General features: G+C 36.7%; 2 protein-coding genes and 1 pseudogene across 18 annotated transcripts in view; 1 reads left to right on the top strand and 2 right to left on the bottom strand.

The window, feature by feature from the left end:
- The window catches only part of APC (APC regulator of WNT signaling pathway), a 298,287-nt gene that overhangs the window by 32,704 nt on the left and 245,831 nt on the right, over positions 1–19,752 (bottom strand). For all 17 annotated transcript variants that reach the window (XM_057737283.1, XM_057737305.1, XM_057737275.1 and 14 more), the window contains 2 exons: positions 18,240–18,323; positions 4,728–4,832 (listed from right to left, as the gene is read on the bottom strand). In XM_057737283.1, the coding sequence (XP_057593266.1) occupies positions 4,728–4,832; positions 18,240–18,323 (189 nt within the window). The remainder of the gene's footprint in view (positions 1–4,727; positions 4,833–18,239; positions 18,324–19,752) is intronic.
- On the bottom strand, positions 7,427–7,795 carry LOC130858954 (anaphase-promoting complex subunit 11-like; annotated as a pseudogene).
- LOC130854537 (G2/mitotic-specific cyclin-B1-like) lies at positions 10,516–12,570 on the top strand. The gene is given in 4 exon segments (XM_057737463.1): positions 10,516–10,713; positions 10,715–11,034; positions 11,656–12,351; positions 12,483–12,570. Coding segments are annotated over 4 exon segments (1,302 nt in total).

The following is a 19,752-nucleotide window of genomic DNA, read 5'->3' as shown; positions in this document are numbered from 1 at the left end:
GACCTAAATATAAGATATGACACCACAGAACTCCTAGAAGAAAACACAGGCCAAACAGTCTCAGACATGGACTTCCCTCATGGTCCAGTGGTTAAGAATCCATCTTGCAATGCAGGGGAAGTTTGGTTTGACCCCTGGTCAGGGAACTAATATCCCACATGCCATGGGGCAACTAAGCCCATGCACCACAACTGCAGAGCCCACACATCACAGCTAGAGAGCCCACATGCCCTGGAGCCTGTGTACCACAACTAGAGAGAAGCCCATGTGCTGAAACAAAAGGTCCTGTGTGCTGCAACTAAGACCTGATGTAGCCAAAAAATATTAAAAAAAAAAAATTAAAACAGTCTCAGACATAAATCAAATGGGACCTAGTCAAACTTAAAAGCTTTTGCACAGTAAAAAAAATCATCAAAATGAAAAGGCAACCTACAGACTGGGAGAAAATATTTGCAAATGATGCAACCGATAAAGGGTTAATATCCAAAATGTACAAACAGCTCATACAACTCAATATCAAAAAAACAAATAACCCTATCAAAAGATGGGGAGAAGACCTAAACAGACATTCCTCCAAAGAAGACATACAGATGGCCAACAAGCCATGAAAAGATGCCCAACATTGCTAATTACTAAAGAAATGCAAATCAAAAATGGCCATCAGCAAAAAGTCTAGAAAGAATGTGGAGAAAAAGGAACCCTCCTACACTCTTAGTAGGAATGTAAATTGGTGCAGCCACTATGAAAAACAGTATGGAGGCTCCTTAAAAAACTAAAAATAGAGCTACCATACGATCCAGCAATCTCACTCTTGGGCATAAGTCCAGAAAAGATGAAAATTCTAATTTGAAAAGATACATGCACCCCAATGTTTACAGCAGCACTACTTACAATAGCCAAGACATGGGAACAACACAAATGTCCATCAACAAATGATAGTTTAAGAAGATACAATGGAATATAATTCAGCCACAAAAAAGAATGAAATACTGCCACTAGCAGCAACATGGATGGACCTAGAGAGTACCATACTAAGTGAGGTAAGTCAGACAGAGAAAGACAAACATTATATGATATCACTTATACGTGGAATCTAAAAAATAATACAAGTGAATCGATATACAAAACAGAAACAGACTAATAGACATAGAAAACAAACTTACAGTTACCACAGGGGAAAGAGAAGGAGGCAGGGACAAATTAAAGGTACTCGATTAAAAGATACAAATAATCAAAATATATATATATATATGTATAACTGAATCACTTTGCTGTACAGCTGAAACTAACACAATAATGTAAATAAACTATACTTCAATTAACAAGAAGTATTCTTAGACATAGAAAACAATCTTATGGTTACCAGAGGGGAAAGCAGAGGAGGGATAAATCAGGAGTTTGGGATTAACAGATACACACTTTGACATATATAAAATAAATGACAAGGATTTACTGTATAGCACAGAGAACTATATTCAATATCTTGTAATAACCTATGATGGAAAAGAATTAGAAAAATACAAATGTATAACTGAATCAATTTGCTGTACATCTGAAACAATATTGTAAATCAACTACATTTCAATTTTTAAAAAGTGTTATGTTTTAGAAATATACAGTGAAGTATTTATGCAAGAAATGATGTCTGGGATCTTTTCCAAAAATAAAATCAGAGGGCACAGTGGATAGGGTACATGTAGATTACTATATTATTCTGTCTGCCTCTGTATATATTTGAAACTTTCCATAATAAAAGGTTTAAAAACACATTATTAGCAGTAGAAAAGGTTCTCCTACCATTCCATCTTTTTCCCACTCTTGGTTGAACTTCATCACTATTTACTGACTATATCACTAGAGATCTGTTTCTAAGCATTAAACGGAAAAGCTGAGAATCAAATCATAAGTGAATTACACACGTAGTTATATACTAAGCAAGCAGGGATCTGACCTGTATAATTTACTTCTAGCTTGCTCCTTCCATGTAACTTCCGGGGATATTAATCACAGATCAAGAAACCCTATTTCTAGAAGAGATGTTAGTCATTCCTTCCAACCTACATATATTTATTGTTGTTATCTACTATTTATCAGGGACTATAGGGATATAAAAATGGATAAAACTAGAAAGAATCTTTGAGCTTACAATCTAGTGGGGATAATAGGAATAATCACACAAATAAATGTAAAATTGCAAATGTGGTCTTCAAAAGGAGAAGCAGCTAGGACAGCCTATAAATAATGGGATGTGAACAGTTCAAGCCTCCTCAGAAAAGTCATGCTTAAGCTCAGACACAAACAAACTGATTGAACTGAGTGAAGTGGGATGAGAAGAGCACTACATGGAACAGACAGAGTTGGTGCACTGGCTGCAGAGGTGGAAGCCCAGTAAAGGTGAGGTCCTGAAAGGCCAGGGTGACAGAAGTGCTGAGAGCAAAGCGTGACATAAAGCTGACAAGTTAGGCACGAGCCAGATTATATAGGTCATAATAAGGGGTTATCTTATTCTAAGAACCAAGGGATGCCAACAAAACATTTTACAAAGAGGGTGATTTACTCATGTAAAGATCATTCCAGCAGAGTGGATATGGGCAGGAAACCAGGTGAGGTACAATGAACTTCCACAAAGTGGTAGACATAAGGGCACCAGGATAGGAGCTTTGGTGGGTCATGCTACTGTGATCCTGAGAGAGTCAAGGATTATTTTCGTTTTTAATTGGTGTCAGTGATTTTTGTCCCTGGAGCAAATAATAAAACAAAACAAATGATTAAACCCCAAGAGGCTGCCATGTGTGTAGGTCCTATTAAGACAGGTAAAAGGAATCCTGGCATAACCTAATCACAGTCCCACAGATATATACCACTCATCTACATCAGGATCTGGGAATAGCTCTAGAGTCATTAATGTGATCTTGTTTTTTGTCTTGTAAATCGCTACGATTTTTTAAATTAATTACTTTATTTATTTATTTACTTATTTATTTTATTGGTTGTGTTGGGTCTTTTTTGCTGGGCGCGGGCTTTCTTTATTGTGGTGAGTGGTGGCTACTCTTCATTGTGGTTTGCGGGCTCCTCGTTGCCGTGGCTTCTCTTGTTGAGGAGCATGGGCTCTAGGCACGTGGGCTTCAGTAGTTGCAGTACATGGGCTCAACAGTTGTGGCTCATGGGCTCTAAAGCACAGGCTAAATAGTTGTGGTGCACGGGCTTAGTTGCTCCCAGGCATGTGTGATCTTCCTGGAGCAGGGATCGAACCTGTGTCCCCTACACTGGCAGGCGGATTCTTAACTACTGCGCCACCTAGGAAGCCCCCATTGCTATGATTTTATGGCACACTGAAGTTTTACATTTTTGTATGAAACCTACTGTTCTTTTCTTTTATGGTTTCCTACCCACTTCATGATTATAAAAGTTCTACCCTCCTTTTCTTCTTATCTTTTAGTATTTTTAATAGTTTTCATTTTTGACATTAAATCTAATCTACTTAAAATTAATTTTGATGTTAAGAAGTGTGACAGAGATTCAATTTTCTTTTTAAATGAATATCCAGCTTACTGGGTAGATGAGGCTTTAAAGTATATATAACTGGAATACCCAAAGCACTAATAGTTGGTCTAATCCAAAGCAAACAATTTTTTTTTCTGTCAAGAAAGAACTTTTCTTCTTTCTACATATGTGCAGAAACACAAAATCTTCCACCCAAATTTCCTACAATATAAAGAAATAACCCAAATGTGCTATTTAAATATAATTTCTTTTGCCCTGATTTACCATTTATAGAGTTTTCTCCAGTACGATGCTAATCAGTAATATTTAAATGAAGTACATTTTTAACTCAAATTTAAATACTTATGAGACATTTTAAGCTTTAAATTTTAATGAATAGAAGCATGCTCTTTTAAAATAAATAGTATCATTAAAAGTAACCTACAGACACCAAAGAAATGTTTTCTATCAACAATAAGAAAACTTCCTTAAAATCAACTTAATGAAATTATATTTTTAAAAAGTCATTAATTTACAACATAAACTATTCATTGAAAAAATGTGGAAAATACAGAACACTCCAAAGAAAGATACTGTCATATTAGTATGCATTCCAATAAAACAAACAGAAAACTGAAGGCAGTATAACAATAGTTCTACATTATAAAAAAAAACTGACTTCCATAATTTTGCTGAAGATGATAACAGTAAACATGACTAGTCTATGTGTCTACTTTTTAATGGGCATTAGAATCATCTTTTTCAATGACAGGATTTAAATTTCTAGATTTATGTAATCTTGAAGCACAACAGAAAACAAGAACTATAAGTTCTTATGATCATTTTTTAAAAACACAAAAATGTCTTTGCAAAGATTGCCACAGAGAAAGAGCAAACCTATTAAACGCAAGCAATAATAACTAGGTCAAATCACATATGACCAAAATGCAGCTTAGTGTTTATTTTTCAAAAAAACTCTACTCACACTCATCATTTTAGGTAAAAACAGAGACACACAATTTAGAGATATAAAATATACTTAGATATTCTGAAAGCATTGTTGTTATATATTAGAAAGAAAAATGACATAGCATTTTAGTACCAAATTCTTCTGAAGATATCCATTCAGCACTAAGGAAATAGATAAGATTTACAGATCATTCTAAGAATCATCTCACTCTATATTCCTTTTAAAATATTTAAATAGTTAATTAGAAAAAAAATCAATAAAATAATTTATTTACCTGAACGCTACCCGAAGTTGCCATGTTGACTTCTGCCACTCCTTGACCTTCATTCTGCCGCTCAGCTTCATGTGAGCCGGCTTCATGCTTGCTCTGAGATGACCTCTGTTAATATGGAGTTAACATTATTACATACAAAAATGGAGTATGCTTTCTTAGCCCACAGCTTTCCTTCTTTCTTGCTTTAAAGCTTTGAATGCATCAATTATACAGGTTTACAAAAGCATGGAACTGCACTGTATACTTCACAACCTCCGGCAGGGTTGGCAGTCGACTATTTCGGTAAAAGGAAAGTGAAGTGTGTCCCTCGAGCATTGGAGCTGTACAAGACAAAGGATTTTCCGAGACTCACAGAAACACCATCCTCCACCAGCTGTGCTCACATCACTATCAGGGATATAACCCAACTAGAACAAATAAATGTCTTTTCCGCAAGGTCACATGGTTCTGGCATTTAGTAGAGCTGCAAATATAACAGTTAAACTATTACCTAAGCTTACAAGCACCGTCTGTGTTTCTACACACACACACACACACACACACACACACACAGCCCTTCTGCTAATAAAAGTCGTATGCAACCAACAAATAAGCTCTTAGATTCTGATATGAATAAAACCAAAAACTGTTTCTAATGTAACCACCATCTGTTATGTAAAATGAAAGTGACAGATTATATCCAGTAAAAGTCATTTCAAGATAGAGTATATCTAGTAAGAAGCAGTCATTTTGAAAAAATATCACTGCAGAATCAAAGAAATAAAATAATTTTTCATTTTGTTTTAGAGAAACAATTACAAATGTGCCTGCTCTAGCAAAATGATACGCAAAAATAAAAATTATGTTAAAAATTTTGACATAACAGTGGAAAACTATGTTACAAAATGGCTTCCACTGGAATTTCTTTAAACATAAAGCTTTCCTAGACCATTTAAAATATGACTTAAAAATAATTTACATGTAATATTTCCATCAATAAACTAGTATAAATTATATGTAGGCAAAAGAGAAGTAGTCCCAATAATTCAGAAGCAGAAGAAAAAATAGCACCATTGGAAAATTACACTACAAAATACAACAAAATCAACAAAAGTAGAGAATACAAAGTCAACCCAGAGACAAGATAAATCAAAGATCACTAAATCCACAAAGACTTGACACTAACATAACTGAAGATGTAATTACTGACTATCTGCTATGCTAGTTACTTGCACTAGATGCTGGGGAATACAGTGCTGGCAAAACCAGACATCGTTCAATGCACTCTTCAGGCTTCAGTCTAGTCAGGGATACTATCAAATAATGAGAGAAATAACAAAAAAGTTTAAATTTTGACAAGTACTCTGAAAAAGGGTACATGGTGCTATAAGGATATATAACAGAGGGATATCACATGTTGTGGGAGTTTGGGGAAGAGCTCTTTTAGCAAGTGCTATTTGAACTAAGATCTAAAATATAAACAGTTCTAGGAAATGGGATAGGAGTTCTAGAAGATGGTTTTAGGTAAACAGAAGACCATATGTAAAGAACCTGGGGTGGGAGGAAACATGGCTTGCTCTAGGACATCAAAGAATTATAGCATGAAGAACAGAACAAAAAGATGGGAAAAAACCAAAAACAAAACCTTACTGATTTTGTTGAATTTTAGTGTGATTCTCAGACAGCACTCTTGCCCTCATACAACTAATACTAGTAATACTAATGGAAAAAGGTGCATATGTTTTGATTTTTAAAAATCAAATTTTAAATGGTCTAAGTAGGTAGCAAACAGAAGGGACCAGTTTGGAGACTATGCATTAAAGTTAACTGTGAGATGATGGTACTTTACACCTAGGGAAGCAGTGATAGAGATAAAAGAAGTAGAGACAGAGGTAAATCTGAAGGGCTGCGTGATAGGTTGGATATGGTCAGCGGAGGAAGAGATCTGGTGTCAAGAATTACTCCTTTGTTTCTTAGCTCACACAACTGAATAATGATGGTACCCCTCACAGAGACAGGTGATACTAAAGGAGAATGAGGGTATTTTGGAGGATGTGGAGATCATAAGGAGGACTTTGGAGAAGATGTTTAATCATGCTTTGGATATGTTGGATTTAAAATGCCTTTAAGACAACTAAATAGAGATGCAGAATAGGTACACAGATTTATGAGCCTGGAGCTCAGGGCTAGCAAAATGAATCTGAGAGCATACAGATAGTGAGTGAAGCCCTAAGCATAAATTAAGATGGTCTTAGGGAGGAAGAGAAAATAAAGAGAAAAGAGAAAGATGTCTTAAGAATGCGTATGAACCCAAAAAAATGCTGAGAATAATATTTCAAGCAACAGTGTTTAGTAATGTGCAAAATATCAAGATGAAGACTGAAAATGTCAATTTAATTAGTAATATGGAAGTCATCAATGATCCATTTCAGTGAAACTATGAGAAGAGAGAACAGACTTGTGTGTTAAGAGGGAATGGTGGGGAGAAAACATAGACCTGGAGTCTAGAAACACCTTTGGAGTGAAGAATAGGAAAAGACAATGAGGCTGGGAAGCGGACAGATGAAGAGAAATAGCTTCAGGGAGAGGTGGAATTGAGGAAGGTTCATTTTATATATTTATATATATACATATAATTATTCTTTTTGGTTTAATGAGTTTTACTTATTGGATAAAAGTGTCAATATTCTGATGGAAAAAAACAAACACAGCTCCAGTCCTTATTTGAACCCTATCACAGCCCAAAGGGGACTGCCCCAGTGGAGACCATGGCCACCCAGAGCCCCTGGTGGGGGTGGTGCCGTCTCAGGGCGAGGGGGACGTCGGGCAGCGCAGCCCCACTCCTTGAACTTCCACTCCTGGCGGCACATGGGGCAGTGCTGCTGTACCTGCTGCGCATTGAGCCGCTCCAGGATGCAGTGCATGTGGAAGCAGTGAGAGCACTGGCCCCACACCAGCAGGCAGTGATCACCTGACACCTTGCAGTCTGGGCAACAGCCACTGAAGGGCATCTGGCAGATGCCGCAGTTCTCGCTGGCCATTCAGAGCCAAGTTGCCACGCCACTCCAGCACCTGATCTTCACCTTCATGGTGCAGGGAGTTTGCCTTCTGTTGGCCGTGCCGGCGCCGCGCAGGAAGGTTTATAAAAGACTGCAGGCAGCGGCCTGGCATTTCTCAGTGGTGCCCACTGACCCCTTGGCCTAGTGCGCCCATTTTATATTTTTAAAGATAAGACTTGAGCATGTTTAAATTTCCAATGAAAAGATGCTACAAAAGAGGAAGAAGATAAATATGTGAGAGAAATGAGGTAAGAGTACAAGGTTCCTGAGAAAGCAAGAGCTGAAAATCCTAAGCACAGGAAGGAAGGCAGAATGCTTCCTGGTAGGAAGGAGAAAGTTCGGATGATAGCTACTGTTTTCTCTGTGAAGGAGGAGGTGAAGTTATTAGAAGGAGGAAGATTAGTAGACGGTTGAAATAGGCATTTCCAGTAAAGAGAGAATAAGGGACTCAGAGAAATGCAGCAGGCCTGCAGGACTCCCAGGCCCAGGTGATGATGATAAAGTTAAAAAAAACCTAATGTTTGTTATGCACTAATCACCTGGCATCTATTGATTTATTTAACCCTTGCATCAACTCTACGACGTAGGTACTATTATTATCCCCATTTTACAGATGCAGAAACTGAGGCACAAAAGATAAGTGTCTGGCTTTAGGTCACATACCTAGTAAATGGCAGAGGCAGAGGTGGGATCACAACCCAAGCAGTCTGACTCTAGAGCACAAACTAATATTTAACACTTACTATCTTCACTTTCTTTCTTTATTTACTTCCCTTTATTCTTTCATAGATCCTAGGCTACAGACCTGTCTGTGCTCTTTGATCACTGTCTAAAACTACTGCTAACACTGAAAACAAAGAGAACGTTGCTGATTCCTTTGAAAGAATAATCCTATTTAGTTTCCGCATTCCTTAGTTTTCTACCCTAGGACTGAAAAAATTAAAAAACAAAACAATTTTGTTGAGGTATTTACATATCACAAAATTGGTCCACTTTAAGTGTACAACTTAATAGTGCTTAATAAACTTACAAGCATCACCATACTCCAGTTTTAAAACATTTTCATCACTCTAAAAAGATCCCTTGTGCTCATTTACAGTTAATCCCTATTTGCACCCACAGCCCCAGGTAACTATGAATCTACTTTGTCTTTATGAATTTGTCTTTTCTGTAAATTTATTATAAGTGGAATATGTGGACTTATGTGTCTAGCCACTTTTACTTAGTATAATGTTTTTGAGGTTCACCCCTGTTACAGTACATGTCATCAATTTGTTCCTTTTTTAAGATTATTTACTTATTTATTTATCTATTGGCTGCATTGGGTCTTTGTTGCTGAGCGTGGGCTTTCTCTAGTTATGGCGAGCAGGGGCTACTCTTTGTTATGGTGTGTGGGCTTCTCGTTATGGTGGCTTCTCTTGTTGCGGAGCACAGGCTCTAGGCATGCAGGCTTTAGCAGCTGCGGTGCACTGGCTCAGTAGTTGTGGCTCGCAGGCTCTACAGAGCAGGGTCAGTCGTCGTGGTGCACGGGCTTAGCTGCTCTGTGACATGTGGGATCTTCCCGGACCAGGGACTGAACCCATGTCCCGGGCATTGGCAGGTAGATTCTTAACCACTGCACCACCAGGGAAGTCACATTTGTTCCTTTTTATTGCCAAACAGTATTCCATTGTAAGGGTATACCACATTTTATTAATTCACCAATTGAATCGCATTTGCATTTTTCTACTTTTGGGCTATTGTGAATAATGTCACCATGAACATTAAAGTCTCTGTGTGGACATATGTTTTCATTTCTCTTAGATACCTAGAAGTGGAATTTGCTGGTTTATATGGTAACTGTATGTTTAATACTTTAGGTAATTGCCAAACTTTTCCAAGTGGCCGAACCATTTTAGATTCCCATCAGCAATGTAAAACAGCTTCTATTTCTCCATATCCTTGCCAATGCTTATTGTTTTCTTTATGATTACAGCCATCCTAATGAGTGTGAAGTGGTATCTCATTGTGGTTTTAACTTTCATTTCCTTAGTGACTAATGATGTTGAGCATATTTTTATGTGCTTATTAGCCATTCCTATATATTTTCCTGGTGAAATGTGTATTCAAATCTTTTGCCCATTTGTAAGCTGGGTTGTCTCCTTATTAACGAGTTGTAAGAGAACTCTGCATGGGATTTTAATAAATATTTCTCACCAGCTATTTTCTAGAGATTTTTAAACTGTGCCATAATTTTCCTCACAGCTCCCATCCTTTTGAGCCCCCCTCCCCCCACAAATGTACATGCTTGTCAGTAAATAACCTGTCTGAAATGATACATAAGAAAGCAGTAGCACTGGTTGCCTCACATATCCTTTTGGAACTTCTGAGATTTGAATTATGTGCAATAATTACATCATTTGAATTATGTCCTGCATCTAGACCCTAAACCAGAGTTGTCAGCCGGTAGGGCAAAGACAGTGTTATAAGATGCTTCATGGTAGAGAAATTATTTGGTAGACATCTTTTCTTGTCTACAGTGTATGTGAACTAATTTATGAATATCTGATCTCTCCATTTTCTAGCTTCTCCCTTTGATCTTATATTAGAAGAATGATAATAATGGAATAAAGAAACATCAAGCAGCAAAATTAAAGTTTTCTTTCTTTCTTAAATAAGACAGGGCCCCTTCTTTTAGTTTACATTCACTGAATAAATATAACGATTTTAGTTTTCTCCCCACTGAGCTGCTGCCTGGTGCAGAGGAAGCCATGGCACTCCGGATCACCAGGAATACGAAAATTGATGCAGAAAATGAGGCGAAGATCAGTATGGCAGGCGCAAAGCACCTGCCTGTGATCACTGTTGCAGCCTCTAAGCCCAGGCTGAGGCCAAGAACAGCTCTTGGAGACATTGGTAACAAAGTCAGTGAACAGCCACAAGCCAAACTGCCCCTGAAAAAGGAAGCAAAAAACTTCAGCTGTTGGAAAAGTTATTGCTAAGAAACTACCAAAACCTCTGGAAAAGGCTCCTGTTCCTGTTCCGGAGCCCCAGCAAGAGCCAGAGCTGGAGCTGAAGCCAGAGTCAGACCTGAGTCTCTTAAAAGAAGAGAAACTTTCTCCTGAGCCTATTTTGGTTGATACTCCCTCTCCAAGTCCCATGGAAACATCTGGCTGTGCCCCTGCAGAAGAATATCTGTGTCAGGCTTTCTCTGATGTAATTCTTGCAGTGAATGATGTAGATGCAGAAGACAGAGCAGATCCAAACCTTTGTAGTGAATATGTAAAAGATATCTATGCTTTTTTTTTTTTTTTACTCCCCGTCCCAGTCCTCTAAGGCATCATCCATCCTCGAGTTGAACTCCCTTTGTTATACAGCAACTTCCCACTGGCTATCTATTTTACAGTTGGTAGTATGTATATGTCTATGCTACTCTCTCACTTCGTCTCAGCTTCCCCTTCACCCCCCACCCCGCCCCAAACCTCAAGTTCTCCAGTCCATTCTCTGCATCTGCGTCCTTGTTCTTGTCTTGTCACTGAGTTCATCAGTACCATTTTTAGATTCCATACATATGAGTTAGCATACAATATTTGTCTTTCTCTTTCTGATTTACTTCACTCTGTTTGACAGACTCTAGGTCTATCCACCTCATTACAGGTAGCTCCATCTCATTCCTTTTTATAGTTGAGTAATATTCCATTGTATATATATGCCACATCTTCTTTATCCATTCATTTGTTGATGGGCATTTAAGTTGCTTCCATGTCCTAGCTATTGTAAATAGTGCTGCAATAAACATTATGGTACATGTTTCTTTTTGGATTATGGTTTTCTTTGCGTATATGCCCAGTAGTGGGATTACTGGATCATATATATGGTAGTTCTATTTTTAGTTTTTTAAGGAGCCTATCTATCTATGCTTATCTGAGACAACTTGAGGAAGAGCAAGCAGTGAGACCAAAATACCTACTGGGTTGTGAAGTCACTGGAAACATGAGAGCCATCCTAATTGACTGGCTCATGCAGGTTCAAATGAAATTCAGGTTACTGCAGGAGACCATGTACATGACTGTTTCCATTACTGATCGGTTCATGCAGGATAACTGTGTGCCCAAGAAGGTGCTGCAGCTGGTTGGTGTCACAGCCATGTTTACTGCAAGCAAATATGAGGAAATGTATCCTCCAGAAATTGATGACTTTGCCTTTGTGACTGACAACACTTACACTAAGTACCAAATCAGACTGATGGAAATGAAGATTCTAAGAGCTTTAAATTTTAGTCTGGGTCACCCTCTACCCCTGCATTTCCTTCGGAGAGCATCTAAGATTGGAGAGGCTGATGCTGAGCTACATACCTTGACCAAATATATGATGGAACTAACTATGTTGGACTACAATATGGTGCACTTTCCTCCTTCTCAGATTGCAGCGGGAGCTTTTTGCTTAGCACTGAAAATTGTTGATAATGGTGAATGGACACCAACCCTACAGCATTACCTGTCATACACTGAAGAATCCCTTCTTGTTGTTATGCAACACCTGGCTAAGAATATAGTCATGGTGAATTGTGGCCTTACAAAGCACACGACTATCAAGAACAAGCATGCTGGGCTTCCTAGATGGCGCAGTGGTTAAGAATCCGCCTGCCAATGCAGAGGTCATGGGTTCGATCCCAGCTCCAGGAAGATCCCACATGCCGCGGAGCAACTAAGCCCGTGTGCCACAAAAAAAAAAAAAAAAAGAACAAGCATGCTAAGATCAGCACTCTAGCACAGCTGAATTCTGCACTAGTTCAAGATTTAGCCAAGGCTGTGGCAAAGGTGTAACTTGTGAACTTTGGAATACTATAATATCTGCAAATAAAATTGGCACCATGTGCCACCTGTACATAAAAAAAAAGTAATGATTTTAGGCTATGAATGATATGACCATTTTTATAACAAAAAAGAAGCAAGAATAGATTAGGTCACAGTGGTAGACAGCTCCAAATCCAATGATATAAATAAAATTTTGAACAAATACAAAAAACACAAACAAGCCCCTAACCTGCAAAAAACTTATAATTGTGCTGGAAAATAAGGATTGCTATTAACAAATGACAATTTTTTTAGGAATTTCCAGAGGCCAGAAAGTTGGTAAAATTTGGAAATATACAGACAGGGAGTATGTTATACCAGGCAAATGATGACCAAAAAAAGGCCACTGCAGTAATACTAATAGTGAACAAAATAAAATTCCAGGTGAAGAGCATTAAATGGATTAAGGAGGGCTATTTCATACACATAAAAGTCAAACAGAAAAAATGTGAATATTGACTTAGAAACAGAAAAAAAACAAAAAAAACAAAAACCTGTTGATGCAGCCAAACAGTAATAATCAGAAAATAAGAAAGATGGGGGGAAAAAAAACTATAACTAAAGAAGCTAGAAAAACAGCAGCAAAAACTCAAAGCAGAAAATATCAAAAAAGAAAATATAAACACAGCGCTGTTCATTAAGAACAAAAGCTGCCTCTTTAAAAACAATTTTAAAAATAGAGTGTAGTAAGTTTGATCAAGGAAAAAAAAACAGATAAACTACACTAGAAAGCCAAAGGAATCATAATAACCAGAATGCCACATACAGCAATGCCAATGACACTGAAAAAGAAGCAAAGAGATACTGTTTTTTTTTAAGTCCTTAAGAGTCAACATTGCAAAAAGGATACTTTATATTACAAATATTTGGTTTACATTGGCTTTAGACAGCCAGGTTAAACTACTTTTAGCAATATGACTATTACACTGTACTTAAGCTGCCTACTTAGCAAATACATGTTTTTACATATTTCAAATTCAGATATACTGAAGTCAAAGTACCTAAGATATTTAAAAAGCCACGTGTGGATGAAAACAGTCCTAAAAAGGACTCTACACTTTCAAAAATTACACTTTTGACATTAGAAACAGTTGTCTTCCCTGTGTATAAATGGGCCTGCAATATATTTCTGGCTCAAAACAGAACTGTTCATTATTTGATCAAATTTTCCATGGGTGGAAAATAAGTGCTGGCATGATAGCACATGCCACATTCATTTTGTATCTAAAGTTTTCTCTCACTGTAAAAGCTATACATAATTACTATAAAAAAATTACAAAACAACTGGCTAAACTAGAAAAACAACGACGTATTAACAACGGTTAACTGCCTTTTCATATTATTTCTGATACCCTCTTTGTGTATACCTTTTAAAAAATGGGGTCAAAGTGTACATACATTAAAAAATATCAGTAAGTGCTTCATCATGTTTTTAGTAATTACATTTAGAAAACAGCACTATGCTGATATCTCATTCTTTGCAGTCTCTTCTTTTTTCCTGTATGATCTGGAACATGAGTCTGAATCTGGTTGCACATTAGAAACTTTCCACTGATGTGTCTCAAATCCGTCCCCAAATACTGAGCCAATTTTTCCTAGCAACAATTCTGTTCTTTACTGTTCAATGTGGATCTGTATTCAGCTTTTTCTGCTCCTGTTGCATAGAGACAGGTCTTCCTGCAGTTGACTTAAGGAGGAAATATTTTCCTGAAAATTTATTTTCTCTGAGGCTCCCATATGCTACTCCCTTCTCCTTATTCAGCAATAGTTCACTTAAGTCCCATGTAGGTTTTCCTTTTATTTACCTATAAACAAGGTGAGAAGCACCCAAATTCAGTGGCAATAAACAGGTACGTGAAGGGATGGTCTTTTACACCCCCCATCCTTCTGTATGGTGATCAAAACCAAATTTCAGCTGCAGAGGCGACAAACACGCACAAGCCTCAGTAACGCTCAGATTCTAGCAAGTATGAATATACAGTATTTGTGTTCCACTGAGATAGTTCTTTCCTCTTACTTCCACTGCTTCGTCTTCTTGTTGCTCACTGAGAGTATACTAAACATGACTTTTCCTAGGATGTACTGCTACCAACATTTTTGCTGTCTCCAAGTTCCTCTTGAGTTCTTTATGAATCCTCATTATCAAGGTATAATTATTAAGCCAATGTGGATTACAGGGGAAGGTAAGTATGAATATCTTCTAAATGATGGCCTTGGCTCTATTAAATGTTTCATTTTTATCACAGTTATACATTTACATAGTTGAAATAATCACTAGTTCTAAAGGCTTCTCACAATAAACAGCGGTCTCTCACACTTTCGTACTTGTCCGCCCTGTCCCATTGCCTGTTATCTTAAGGCAAATATTTTCATCTCCTCCAGAGGATTTTTTTTTGGGGGGAACTTACTTCTCCATCTTGAAATAACTTGCTTGTGTTGCTAGGTTCTGCTTTTCTTAGTTTAATGCCTCATTTATTGATTTCCTGTTATGTAATATGAGGACTGGGTTCTCTTTTATCAATATTCCACCCTTAACCACCATACTCATCCTGTTCCTCTATCCATCCAATATCATTTTAAAGTTAGATAAATTTTTCACTATTTGCATTATTTTGACTATTAAATTCTAGTCATGAGTGACAGGTGGTATACTATGATTTTTCCTTTACAATTTCTTGTTGTCCATGGAGTTAAGATTATCTTTTTTTAAAAAAAATTTTATTTGGTGTTCTGTCTACTTATGACATCCTCAGTTTCTCTCCTACTGTGTAAATTTCTTTTCCTTTCAATAAATTCAAAAACATTAAATATTCTACTGATTTCATCTTCTTAGACTCATGTCTCCTGGAATCTTCTCAACTGTACCCGTAGGGACTGGTTACTTTCTCTATCATTTGTCTCAGAATCCCCCTTCATCTTCATTCTGGGAGTCTTTCATCTCTTTCTCTTGTACTGTATTCTTTATGTCTTGGGTCCCAAATCTTCATTTTTCTTGCTTTACATTCTCATTTTAACTATATCCTCTAATAGCTTCCAGAAAACAGTATAAAGAAATACATATTTTGAGACATATACATTCTACTCTCAAATTTAATAGGCAGTTGACTAGAGATAAATTTATAGGCTGGTATGGTATAATAAAAAATATATATCTGGTCTTTGTCCCTTTGTTCTTTGCACAGAGCTTCAAAAACCCTTGAATTTCTTGAGGTGATCCATGGAGGATCCCTAGATAGCTTCAGGATGGGTGTTGGTTACCTGAAAGAACAACCATGTGACTACAGGGTTGAACTCTGGGTCAAGACTGACCTCCAGGGATGGGAAGGGTGCTGGAAATTGAGTTCAATCATGAGGCCACTTGTTTAATCAAGCATGCTTAAGTAATGAAACCCTGATAAAAACTCTGGACAGTGAAGCTCAATGGAGCTTCCTGCCTGGTGAACACAAAGATGTCCTTGGGAGAGTGATGTCCAGATTCCATTAGCGAGCATAAGCATAGTACTTTTACTGAGCTCTGAGTCACTGAACTGAATTACCAAACCTAAGGGTGTTGTAGGATACCTAAAGTTTGCAGAAATATGGGAGGCTTGGCACCTGAAACGGGAGCAGTCTTGTGAAGGACTCTGCTCTTAACATGTAAGGCCTATGCTCGCTCCAGGTAGTTAGTGTCAGAATTGAATTGCAGTGTAGTGCACCCACTTGGGTGGAATTTATAACAAGCTGGGCAGAGTGCAGGGGGTTTGGGGACACCTGAAACTTGCAGCTGGTACCTGAAGTGATGCCAGTCTTGTGAAAGACTTTACCCTTAAATGTAGGGTCTATGCTAAGTCTGGGTAGTGTCAGAACTGAACTGAACTGTAGGACAACCAGTGGTGTGAGAGAACTGGTTTGAGAACATAGCTGAAAGTAATCTTTCACAAGTTTTAAGAAATTGCTATTCTTCTTCCCAGCTTCTAGTGTGCTCTTTATATACCTGAAGACATTTGTATTCCTGTTTCTTTGTGTGAAATTTGTTTTCTTCTCCTTCTCTACAAGGTTTTAAGATTTTCTCTTTATTCCCAGTGAGATGAAATTTCATCATAATGTTCCTCGTGTGAGATTTTCATCTGTGGCATTGGACACTGGAGAGACCATTTTATTTAGAAAACTATGCCTTTCCGTTCTGGGGAATTTTAATTTATTTTTATGATTTCCTTCCTCTAGTTTCTCCATTCTTTTCCTGGAACCCCTTTTTATTTGGACATTGAACCCTCCTAGAATGATTCTCTGACTTTGTTATCTTTTCTACTTTCCACTGCATTACCTTTTTGTTCTACTTTCTGAGAAATTTATCTTCTAACCTTTCTATTGAGTTTTTCATTTCTACTATTACAATTTTAATTCCCAAGAACACTTTTTTAAATTCTCTGAATGTTCCTTTTGTATACCATCATTTTCTAACTTTATGGATGCATTATCTTTCACCTTGAGAATATTAATGTTAGTTCTATTTTTGTTAAGTTTTCTTCTTCTTACATAGTCTTTATTTCCATTAAATCTTTTTTATTAGACACTTTCTTAAAATGTCTGGTGGTCTTCAGATGTCTAGCCATATTTAGGAATAGACTACTTATGAAGCTCTATGCCTAAAGGATGGAGTCTGTCAACTATAGCTGTCCAGTAGGGTGGTCTAGCTGAGTTGTTTTATTGAGGAATCCTCCAATGTCAGTACCTTTAGGTCTTTTTTCCTGGGTTAGTCACATTTCTTAGAGAAGTTGCTTCTAGAAACTTGCCTGTATTATAAACCTGGATGCCAGTAAGGGTTTCAGCATTCAGTAAGGAAACTTTCACTTATTTCAGTTTTCAATATGGTACCTCCCCCACCAACTTCAATTATACTAGGATTACCCCTATCCAAAGACCCTTTCTTTTTTTTTAACTTCTCCAGAATAAATCTCTTAGCTTTTGCTGAGACTGAAAAGTAGCAGTCACTGAGCCATGCAGAGCTGAAGAGAAGTTATGGGGGCTCCACCAGCTTCTTAACAAACTTTCAGTCATCCTCTTGCTTTTAACCCCCTTTTTAATCTTCACATCCAAAGGTACCTAGTGTAACCAATTCTGGAACCTTGTAGGACTCCACAGCATAAAATGGGTTGCTTCGTGACTTCCTACTGCTGATTCAAGGGTCAACTCTACCATATGCTAGAAGAGTGATTTGTTTCTCTGCTTTCCAGCTCCCCAAATTTTATTGATGTCACCTCCCCTGGTATTTGTGCTTTTTCATTTTATCCTTTTACTGTCATTTTAATGGAGTTTGCAGAGTAAGCATAGATAAATGCATATGATTAATTTTTACTATGGATTACATACAAAGAGCCTATTTACAAACTGTTAGTAGCCAAATTTAGTTATCTGATTATATGTAAACAGATAACTGAAGTAAGATATCTATATTTATGGCTCTATAAATTTTAATTCCCTAAAAGTTATGAAGAAATCAAAATAGTAGAGATTTTTGAAATCTATTTAATGAAAAAACTTACCAAGTGTCTCAATTCTCTAGAACATCTATTTCAATGATGCCGCATTAATTATACATATTTTTTCTTAGAATGACTACCTATATTTGTATTGGCAAGCAAAAGAGACAATTTACTAACCTCTGCTTCTGTCGCTTGGGACTGTAAAAGCTGTCGTATACGAAGTATGTCCTTCTCTATTTGTTGAATTCTGGTTATTCTTCGCTAAAATAAAATAAGTAACCAAATTAGATCTATTTTTATTAAAAATCATTAGTTTAAATAACCATACTATGGTTACCATTTAACAGCTTAGGGTTATACCAAATCATTCTTATATAAGAATTAGATATGTATATATATTCATACACTGATGACATATTTGGATCAGTTCAATTTTTAAATATATCTAACTTTATACAACAGATCTCTAGATCTACTTAGGAAAACTGTAAAAATACAAGTCATATATCAAATTGTATGATGCATATAGTGTGAAATTGGGATTTAAAAGCTAGTCTCAAAAACTACTTCATCAAAGAGAAAATTATATCTAAATTTACTTTTCTATATTAATGCAGATGTCAGTACAATGTAATGGATTTATATAAAGCATGGTATACCTGTAAAGAGAAAGAACGTTTGATTTATTTTAATAAACAACAGAAAGAATAATCTTCCCCAAAGTTATTCCTATTACAAGTCAGTGGTACCTTTCAGATTTAGCCTTCTCAAATACCTACTTCAGCTAAACATTATTTTTATTCCCAAAATTAAGATCACAGTGATGGTAAAAGCTATTGCTTTCCCCATATTCTGAGACCTTCAAGTGAACACAAAGCAGTAACTACAGATCAAGCAATGTGGAACTGAAAAAATGTGGGAAAACTGTTTTCAAGTATACATGTTTTAAAAACAGTACTGCCAATTCTCTATCATCGTCTGTAATAATTCTATAGTTGACATCCTAACACTGGTATAAAAAACTGTATTATAAGAGTAATTGTTTCAATGGGGAAAAAGTATTAGGAGCTAGATGGAGTCATTTCCAAACTTTTTATGATTATGCACCCATCAATAAAAGATTTCTGAGCATGTATACCTCAATAGATAATCAAAATATTGTAGCAAATAGCTTTAAGTATATATAAGTATAAAACTTACATACAAAACTTACCCTTTGAACATATAGTTTTGCTTAAATACAATGTCCTTATGATTTTATTTCCATGGTAAAAATGATCGTTGCTGTTTTCTAATGTTATGATAAACAAACATAGAAAAGCTCAAGAAAGTTGTGCTCACCAAAAAAGAATCCATCCCTTCTCCCTCCCTCCCTTCTTTTCTTTCTTTGTAACACTACAGCTATGCTGATACTCTATCATAATTCTGAAAATAGTGAACTTAAGGTAAATAATATTCTCTAAGAAATTTTACAACGTCCAATTTTCATCATGAAAATACGCTGAAGACGAAATACCTGTACTTTTAGTAGCTTTCTAAAGATACTGCAAAGAAGAGTGATCACTTCTACATCAAACGGTAAATACTTCCTGGCATTAGAGAAATAATGAAACTATGTACAATTAGTGGCTTTGTAATATTTTATTGTTTTCTTCTCTCTATATAACTAGCTCCCCTTCACCACTAAAGT

The sequence above is a fragment of the Hippopotamus amphibius genome, chromosome 1 (genome assembly GCF_030028045.1).
Source record: "Hippopotamus amphibius kiboko isolate mHipAmp2 chromosome 1, mHipAmp2.hap2, whole genome shotgun sequence".
NCBI classification, from domain to species: Eukaryota; Metazoa; Chordata; class Mammalia; order Artiodactyla; family Hippopotamidae; genus Hippopotamus; species Hippopotamus amphibius.
Note: the sequence above shows the minus strand (reverse complement) of the source record. Positions and strands in the feature narration are given on the sequence as shown.